The 10,360-nt window shown below is 31.8% G+C and overlaps 3 protein-coding genes across 3 annotated transcripts; 1 reads left to right on the forward strand and 2 right to left on the reverse strand.

The window, feature by feature from the left end:
- Window positions 1–1,163: 1,163 nt before the first annotated feature.
- On the reverse strand, window positions 1,164–2,201 carry LOC123301373. The gene has a single exon (XM_044884110.1). It carries the CDS (start codon window positions 2,199–2,201, stop codon window positions 1,164–1,166), a length of 1,038 nt encoding a protein of 345 aa, XP_044740045.1.
- Window positions 2,202–4,997: 2,796 nt separating this feature from the next.
- On the reverse strand, window positions 4,998–5,937 carry LOC123301374 (THAP domain-containing protein 11-like). Its single transcript, XM_044884111.1, has 3 exons — window positions 5,692–5,937; window positions 5,150–5,288; window positions 4,998–5,057 (listed from the first exon to the last, which is right to left on the reverse strand). The coding sequence occupies exons 1-3, from the start codon at window positions 5,826–5,828 to the stop codon at window positions 4,998–5,000; spliced, it is 336 nt and encodes a 111-aa protein (XP_044740046.1). The 5' UTR covers window positions 5,829–5,937.
- Window positions 5,938–9,245: 3,308 nt separating this feature from the next.
- Window positions 9,246–9,916, forward strand: LOC123301466. Its single transcript, XM_044884211.1, has 2 exons — window positions 9,246–9,721; window positions 9,798–9,916. Exons 1-2 carry the CDS (start codon window positions 9,301–9,303, stop codon window positions 9,905–9,907), a joined length of 531 nt encoding a protein of 176 aa, XP_044740146.1. The 5' UTR covers window positions 9,246–9,300; the 3' UTR covers window positions 9,908–9,916.
- Window positions 9,917–10,360: the final 444 nt, after the last annotated feature.

Consider the following 10,360-nt stretch of genomic DNA (forward strand, 5'->3'; position numbering starts at 1 on the left):
TCAAGTAACAATTGGTTTAAAGCTAGGCGGTTAAGAATATCTGCTAGTTCTAATGTGCATAATATCAAAGTTTTGTGCAGAAAACCAGTTGAATCCCTGGTTTCTGACATGTTAAATCCTAATAAAATTGACAACACCTCAACCAGATACGGATTAAAAATGGAAACTCGAGCCAAAGAAAAATATGAAGAAATAAAAAATTGTACTGTTAAACAGGTTGGAGTGTTGGTTCATAAATTTCAACCTTGGCTGTATGCAAGCCATGATGGCGTTGTCACTGATGATGGTTGCATTTCTAAAATAGTTGAATTTAAATGCCCAAGTACTTGTGAAAAGAAACCGATTGTCAATTTAGCTGATAATTCCAGTAATGTCAAATATTTACAATTTGTTGGCAACAAGTTCAAACTTAAAGAAACTGATGTTTATTATACAAAAGTTCAAGTTCAAATGTACGTCAGTGGTATGAGCGTCTGTGATTTTTTTATTTTCTCACCTGTAGAAAATGGTAGTTGTTTAATAGAAGTTCACCGAGACGAAGAATTTTTAAAAACAGTCATTTTAAAAAGCGAAAAGTTTTATTTTCAGCATTACTTACCAGCTTTATATGCGACATTGATTGATCAAGATATTGATAAAGAAAATAACAATTATAATGGCGATAAAACAGATATCGTAGATAGTTATGAGGAAGATGAGACTACATACCAAAAAAGAAGCTTTACTGGACGTGATTCTGAGAATATTTTAAAATAATTATTTATTTTTTATAATATATTACTACGTAAAAGTAAGAATTGTTGTGATGGTTACAAACAAATTAATTATTAGAAAGTTAAGTAAAGAGTTTTAATAATCGTTGCTTAAAAGTCAATATTTATTAAAAAAAGTAAAGAGTGTTATTGTTTGATACAATAAAAGTCAATTCAGGAGAGTTTAATTATTCGTTATTAGTATGTAAGTTATAAATAAGTTTCAAAGAATTTTATTGTTTATTCCAAAAATTAAGACTGTTTATTTATTTATAAATTTACAGGAAATTAACAATGTCTTGGAAATTTGATTTAGTATGAAAATAATTACTAATTGAACATTGTAAAAAAAAATTCTTGGCTCCAATGCCATAAAAAATATACAATTTTCATAAGTAATAAAATATTTTTTTATCCCTCATTTGCTTCATCAGTTTTATTAGAAATAATTGGAGGCTGTAAATTTACCAAAACACAACAAATGTGCAGAATGTCGTCTATGCAATGAAATAAATGCTGTGGAATTTTATGTAATATTTGATGAGTCCTCAATCGCTGCATGATTCTTTCAACGTGAATCCTAACTCTTGCTACACTATAAGTTTGTTGAGTTTCTTCTGTTGAAAATTCAGTTTTTTTCTCAAGGAAAGGTGGCATAACCATTTTTACTTTCTTGCCACTTGCGTCAATCACTGTTTTAATTTCTGGAAAACCTTTGTCAGCTAAAACAATGTCACCATCTTCCAAGAGGTCTAATAATCCTGACTCTATAGTAAGTTGAGAATCATATTTTCGTCCTCCAGCAACGTCAGATCTCAAAGAAATAAAACCTCCAGGAGTTATACCAATAAGAACTTTGGCCGTAAAGTTCTTTTTATAATTGGAGTATGTAAAAACACGATTGTCGACACTTGTAGGAATATCTATTCGAAATTCAGTGCAGTCAATTATAACTCTGGTGTTATTGTAATCAGGTAGAAAGCAATCAGGCATCGTTTCTTGAACAGCGTCAATATCTGGCCAAAATACTAAATTTCTAGTCGCACTAGCTAGATGTTGAAGAGTTTCATAAAAAATTGCTGAAATTGTTGTTCTATGAACACTGAACAGTACACCAAGTCCTGAAAATGTTAATCCAGTTTTTATTTTCATTAAAAAAATCAATAGTCGATCTTTTTTCGATACAATGCACTTTTGTGGTGGGCGTATTTTCGTCAACAAGAAATCAAAATTAGGAAATGATACACCTGCCAGATCAAGGATTTCTCGATCCTTTGTCACTGATGCGAATCCATGGAATCCATGTTTATTATCCGTTTGACTTTCCGTATCAACAAACGTTTTATGAGGAGTGCCACATTCTTTGTTTGCAAATTTTTTATTATTATTACCACAATAAATTTTTATCGGCCTGGTATCTTCTAAAATTTCCAAAAAAAACTTCACCATAATGTACTCAGGGGGGACAATTGGTTCTGTTTATGACTCCGATCGCATTATTATGATAAAATTAAACCCGTGTCTACTAATATTATTCAAATATATGCACCTACCGCTGACAGTTCTAAGCAGGAAAGTGATATCTTCTACAACAGGCTCGAAAATATAATTGCTCTAACAAATAACCGTGATTGTACTGTTGTGATGGGTGACTTCAATGCAAAAATCGGAAAAGGTGAAGATAGACCAGCGATCGGACCATATGGACTTGGCAAAAGAAATTTAAGAGGTGATACTCTAGCTGAATTTTGCAACGCCCATGAACTTATTGTTATGAATACTTGGTTTGAACAACCTGTAAGAAGACTATACACATGGAAGGCTCCTGGCGATACACCAAATAAAATAATCAGGAACCAGATCGACTACATATTAATCAGCAGTAGATATAGGAACGCCATAAAAAATACTAAAACGCTACCTGGAGCTGATATTAATTCGGATCACACTCTCTTGAGTGCCAGAATGGAGATTAAATTCAAAATAACTAAAATGAGTCTCAAAAACAATAAAAAAGTTAATTTGGAAAAATTGTGCGATGTAAATTGGAGTGATGTTTTCCAAAGTAATCTTAAGAAATATAATCAGAATATTAGCGATGAATCGAATTTAAATGAAAGACTAATGTCTTTTATTACAAAAATCAAATCCGCTGCTGAGGAAGTGTTAGTCGACCAAAAAATCGAAAAGAAAAAAGAATGGATGACCGAAGAGATATTAACCCTAATGATAGAAAGAAGATCACTTAAAAATAACGCTACCCAATATAAACTCAAGAACAAACAAATCAAAAACAAAATAAAGAAAGCAAAACAAGCATGGCTAGATGAAAAATGCAACAATATAGATATGTATGGAAAACTTAATAATCCACATAAATTGCATAAGGAAATTAAGAGCATGTGTGGAATATCACGTACACATGTAAAAGGCAATTTAAGGAATAAAGATGGCAAGATCTTAACTGAAAACGTGGAAATTGTCAATAGATGGCAAGAATATGTTGAACACACCTTCAAAGATCAAACGCGTCATGCTTTGCTGGTGGAAAATACCACTAACTCTCCATATCTACCAATATTGTTAGAAGAAGTTGAAAAAGCAGTTGAAGAACTTGGAGTGCGTAAAGCCTGTGGAGAAGATGGAGTTTTTGGTGAATATTTAAAGTGTTTGGATTCAAGTAGCATGCGTGAACTTCAAAATTTATGTAATGAAATGTATGAGACAGAAGATGTTCCTAAAATACTACTTGAATCAAACTTTATTTTATTGCCAAAGAAAATTAACGCTAACGAATGTTCGGACTACAGAACTATCAGTTTGACATCCAATATAACTAAAGTTTTCTTAAAAATCGTGTTACGAAGGATAAATACGAGCTTACAAGCTGAAATAGGACCGACTCAGATGGGTTTTAAAAAAGGAGTGGGTACTCGTGAAGCCATTTTCTGTTTAAACATTTTAGTGGAGTGCGCTATCGAAAACAATTTACGAGTATTTGCTTGCTTTATAGACTATGAGAAGGCATTCGACAACGTCTCACACGATATTCTTTTTAATATTCTTAACCGATTATGTAATGATAAAAAAATAATTAACATCTTAAAAAAATTATATTGGTGTCAAACAGCTCAAGTTACAACTGGGTGCTTCTTTCTCCAATATTTTTCAATGTTTATGCCGAGTACATCATCAACGAGGCTATAGAAAAATTGGATATTGGTGTTAAATTTAACGGAGTTCGAGTGAATAATCTGAGATACGCAGACGACACAGTATTATTGAGTTCTAGTGAAGTAGAATTGCAAACTCTCATTTCCAAGGTGGCTGCAGTTAGCGAACAGTATGGCTTAAAACTTAACATTAAAAAAACATCGTGTATGGTATTTAGTAAAGATCCTGTGCAGCTTAACGTAAATATTGTTTACAAAAACAATAAAATAATCCAACCAAACCAAACCAGTTACTTGGGGAAAATTATTACCTACAATAATGATCAGTTGTTTGAAATTAAAAAACGAATTGCAATTGCTAAAACCAATTTTATGAAATTAAAAACTTATCTAACTAATCGACATATAAATTTCAATAACAGATTTAAAATGCTAAAAACATATATATGGTCCGCTTTACTCTATTCTTGTGAAACATGGGTGCTTAAATATGTCAGTGAAAAAAGACTAGCCGCGTTCGAAACATGGTGTGTTAGACGTATGTTAAAAATAAAGTGGACTGATATGTTAACAAATGAAGAAATTTTTGCTCGTATAAATTACAAAAGGTGTTTAGTGACGGAAATTAAAAAACGAATTGTGGGTTTTTTCGGTCATATATGTCGTGGCGAACAATTTGATCTCGAAAAGCTAATTTTATTTGGAAAATTGGAAGGCTGGAGTTCAAGAGGAAGAAAAAGAACAACATGGCTTTCTACAATTAAAAAATTCACAAATATCACCAACATTTATGAATTAAAAGAGACAGCCATGGATAGAGACAAGTGGAAAAATGTGGTCTCCAACATCCTGTAAAGGATAAGGAACTTTTATATATATATATATATCTTCTAAAATTTCTGTTTGGGTTTCAGCATGACACATATCGTCTTTGACAAAACGATTACAAATGAATGTTTGAGATTGTACATCAGACCTTGAATAAAAGTCTACTTGACACTCTTGGTCAACTTTTGAAGGCATAACTTGGGAAAATTCAGTCACCACTTCTATCGATTCTGTAGCTTTGCACTCAGGATTTGATGTTAAAGAAAATTTTTGTTTCATCCGCCGATTCATTACGCGCTTGAATCTGAAAATATAAAATTATTATTATCATGTCATTGACGTTGATCTAGTTTTACCATATAATTCTTACCTGTTAATAGCAGAGGATTCATTTACTTTCGAACGCTTGTAAATTGAAGGAAATATAGTTGGAATGTAGCTAGGACTTAACTCCTCTTCTGATTTTTTACCTCCAATAAAATGATCACTACAAATATAATCGTATGACTTGGGAACCCACGGTGATCCATCAGCACTACAAAAATACATGTTTATTAAATCTTAGCACACTAGTGAATGAATTGATTGCAAAATTGAATTTTTTTTACTCAGATAACTGAAACTGTGTTTACGAATATCTTGCAGACATTAATAAATTTTTTGAATAATATAATAAATGGTAAACACTAAACCAAAAAATTGCATGTGCATGTAGCATATTAAAAAATTTTAACATAAATTATTTTTAAATATATGTACGGCTGCATTTTTTTTAATCATAATACTTATTATTACATTTTAAGCATTAATAAATTCGCTTTCCCTTATTAGAGAATTCCAAAAAAATTATTAATTTTTATTAAACTTACAAATTTTGGAAAGGTTTACAATTCTCCAAATTATTGTTATTGATAAATCAAGGTTATGGTACTAATTACTTTAACCTTTTAACTGCAGCTATCCAGAGATTCCGTTGATTTAATTTCCATTGAACGGTCGGAAATTTATAAAATTTGCACTTACTATTCCTGCTGGTATTTTTACAATTCACAACACAACAACTCTGGTGTCCCATTTTTTTTATAATTTATTGAGATTAAATAAAATAAATATTTTCACGTGTATTTGCTTACAATGTCACTCATAATAGCATAATTTTAATTTGACATTTCTATTACATTAACATGTAAAGAATTGCAAATTAGTCATAACAGCCTCCTTTAACTCCAAAATTTTTCACTTAAAGCGCTGGCATCGATTTTATTGTCCCTTCCATGACTACGCACACAACGAATATTGTGTTTGTTATATATACGTACAACGGAGGAGGTTGGAGTGTACAGACGTGTTTGAAGTATACTTGTTTTCAATCAAATTGTTAGCTTTATTGCAAAGTTTTTGAAAAATTAAAGTTGAATACACATAATCTTAGTGACAGTGGATAATATACGCAAATATTTTTAATAGTTGTTCTAAAAAAAAAAAAGCTGAAATTAAGTGAAAAGTTAAGTTTTTTCGTTTTCGATGAATAAGTTTGTTATGTTGTATTTTATGTGACATAATATTTGATAAACAAGCTTTGATAGAGGAGTCTGTTATACTTGTGTATGATATTGTAGTTTATACTCAAGTGCTTGGTGGCTTAGTGGATAGTGTATCAGCTTCCCACTGTCAAAACACTCATCATATGAGTTCGAATCCTGCACGTGCCCGAAGTTTTTAAGAAGAATTTTTATTTAAATTTTGGGAACGCCGTAATTTATATATATTATCGCCGTTAATTTATATTTATATTTATATGTATGTGAAAATTCAGTGACTTTAAACATATATTGTGGACAAACACAAAATCAGTGAATATACTAGTTAACTTCATGTGAACTTTCAAGTGCAAAGAAACAATAAAACCCGAACTATTAGTGTCATTTATCAAGAAAGATTACGGTCAGAAGTTATTATACGAACAAAAAAGCGCTAAAGTGTAAACAAAAACCATAATTTCAGTATATAAGTGAAAAATAGCAAAAATCAAAGATTTATTAGGAATGATTTAGCAAAATCGATCACGTAATTGAATCGCTTATTTATGAAAGGCCTCATGTCACATTTTCAGCCATTTTTAAAAAATGACAAAAATCAATTCTCAATGCAAAGCTGCATCGTTTACTTATGAAAGGGCTCTTGTCCCATGTCTGTATGCCTAGTAACACAGCCGTTTAGAATGCGTATATTTATGAAAGGTCTCATGTCACTGACAGGAGGCTCTACAAAACCAAACCGCTGCTCAGAAAGCAACAGCTGGTATGTTCTCTAGGTTATGTTCAGCTGCTGTTTACATTATTTACAATCATTATTACTGTCTAATAAAGTATAATATTGTTGTTAATAATTATTTCAATTTATAATTTGAATAATAATGTCAAGTTCAGAAAGTGATGTGAGTGAGAAAAGTGCAAAAAGAAGAAAAGGGAAACGTAATCCTTCCAAATATAAAGTGAATGTGATCAAGAAAGCAAGATTGGATGGAGAGAAATATTGCAACTATTCTGGAAAAATTGTTAATCAACGAAATGTTGGATCATTATGCTTGTAAGTTACAATATATATTTTTTTTAATTAGTTGTACGGTACCTACTTGGTCACAAATAATTTTTGATAAAACTTAGCTCGGCCTAGTTAGTTTAACTTTCAAAAATTGTTGAATGCATATTCTACTCCCAATAATACTGTTATTATTATCATAACAAGTTCGAAGTGCAGGTATATCAAGCTTTGAAGTTCTGCTGCTGATTTCAAAAAACAACCCCTTAAGTTTTCCTTAAAAAATCAATAATTATTCTTATACAGAATTATTGTTTGTAGGTGCCGGATGAAATGTTTTGACAAATTTTCAAACGATGAGAGAATTTCAATCCTTGAGAGATCTCGACAAATGAAGACAAAAGACGAACAAGACCTATTTCTCCAATCATTGATTGAAGCAGTTCCTGTGAAACAGAGAAGATCAAGGGTTACTACACTCAATGCGGACGACGTCGATGACATGTTGACATGTGATGACAACGTTGACAATCTCAATGAAATTGACAAAAAAGAACTTCCAATTCCAAGTCACTCTGTTCAGCATGCTAGTTCATTCAAATTTCATGTACTGTTTCAAGAAAGAAGAATTCTTGTGTGTCGTAAAGCATATCTCAGTTTATATTCCTTGGGAGAGAAGCGTGTAAGAAGACTGAAAGATATTCTATTGAAGGGTAAGACTCCCAAAGACTTGAGAGGTCAGCAGCAGAACCGTAAAACGTTTCCAATAGATTATGTAGAACAAATTAAAGACCACATAAAATCATTTCCTGTAAAACAAAGCCATTATTCATCAAAGGAGGTTAATTATCTCGATGCAAAATTAGATGTGAAAAAAATGTATTCTCTGTTCTTAAAAAAACATAATGATAGTGATGTTAAATACAGTTTTTATTACAAAATTTTCAAAGAGCATTTCAATTATCGATTTGGAAGACCCCAAATCGATACATGCTGTGAATGTGAAGAGCTCATGACAAGAATAAGGAGCCCTCAGCTCAATGACACTGCTAAAAAAGTTGCATCTGCTCAGTTTCTTATTCATAAAAGACGAAGCAATAAATTTTATAAATCATTAAGGGACACTAAGGAATATTGCCAGAATAGATCCAATGCAACTCTTCTGTGCTTTGATTATATGCAAAATATAAGTTTACCATGTATTCCAGTCCAGGAAATATTTTACATGCGACAACTTTCAGTTTATCCATTTGCCATACATGATGGGAAAACTGATATAACTCAATTTTACTTGTAGAGTAAGATCCCGGTGCCCCCAGACGTTACTTATTTTCTCATAAGAAATATAAATAGGATAAAGTAGTGTTAGTACGTACTTTGAGTGTGTGCATACCTGCTACCTTGAGTCGACGGCCAATTCATAGGTACCAGGAGCTAAAGGTAGATAAATACAGTACTAATTTTTCTCAAATTCTCAGTGCTGATTTTTACATATGTTTTAGATATTTTTGTTAAAAATCAATAATCATTATTGCCAGACACTTTCCATCGGCGCTTACCCTTACCAGACGCTTTAAAGCTTCAAAAAAAAAAAAACATATTCTTACTTATAATCTCACTCTTGATTTTTATATATGATACTAAGGGAACTATTTGAACACCCTTGGTCAGCAGCCAGACCAATTGGAGGGGTCAAACATCCCCCCAGACACACCTAAAGTGTCGCTATGTGTATAAGCGCGAGGGCATTATTTGTACGCTTGAGGGTGAGAGAGATATCTATTTATGGATATCTTTCTTATACTTATTGTCGTCTCAAGGCTACTCTATTCCCTGCTACTCGATTCAGTGCATCTGTGATTTTATTTACAACGTGTTGAAATAGAAAAAATATTTATAGTATTCTAAAAAATATAATGGCAGAATTATTAAAGTGTGTGTTTTGTGAGAATTCCGATGTAAATTTAATGTATTGAAAAAAAAAAGCAGAGTACCAGATAGCATTTATGAAACTCGGCGATGTAGACTTATTCAGTGACTTAGAACTGGAGCAAAATGTGTTTAACACTATACGAAAATTTATTTGTGAACTGTACAACGTGGCCGGAATAATTGACGTAGATGCTGCCCGACTCCAACTCTTCATCAACACTTATATGGTTTGTGACGTAAATGAAGAGTTCAATCGCAAAAATGTGAAAAACTTTGATGCTAGTAACTTACCACCATGCAAAAGTGAGCTTTTACAACAGTTTCGACGAGCTAATTATATCACTAGTCTCTGGAAGAATGCTCATATGAAGAAAATTAGTATTTTTAGTCCTGACAATAATGGGTGGACGTTGGAAGATAATAAATATCATTTTAACTGGTTTGATGGGGACCAATTGCCGAGCTTTGTCAGTGAATCGCTTCAAGAAGAATCAGGTATTATACTTTAACTTTGAATAATTGATATAACCGTGTAAGTCTTTGATTCTTAATTATGTTATTTTTGTTACAGAAAATGAAAGTAATAAGGATGATAATGAAGATAGTCAATGCCAACATTGGGTTGATGATGACTTATCAAACTTAGACGATGATGACAGTAAAGATCACGCTGAATTGTAAAATGACATGTATAGCTTTATAATTTTAAGATTTAATAAATATGAATTTTTTAAATAGTAGTATTCAATTTTACTCGATGATAAGATGTAAAACATAGGGTAAAGAAACTTATATTTATTATTCATAAAATTTTCTCAACCCTGATCACTTTAAAATACCTTGTAATCTTCAGGCTCGATTCCATTTTGCATGTAACGAATCTTTAATCTCTCTTGATTATATCGAACAGAGCAGAATTTTAGCGACACTTTATGTGTGTCTGGGGGGATGTTTGACCCCTCCAATTGGTCTGGCTGCTGACCAAGGGTGTTCAAATAGTTCCCTTAGTATCATATATAAAAATTAAGAGTGAGATCATAAGTAAGAATATGTTTTTTTTTTTGAAGCTTTAAAGCGTCTGGTAAGGGTAAGCGCCGATGGAAAGTGTCTGGCAATAATGATTATTGATTATTA

Source organism: Chrysoperla carnea, chromosome 5 (genome assembly GCF_905475395.1).
Source record: "Chrysoperla carnea chromosome 5, inChrCarn1.1, whole genome shotgun sequence".
NCBI lineage: Eukaryota > Metazoa > Arthropoda > Insecta > Neuroptera > Chrysopidae > Chrysoperla > Chrysoperla carnea.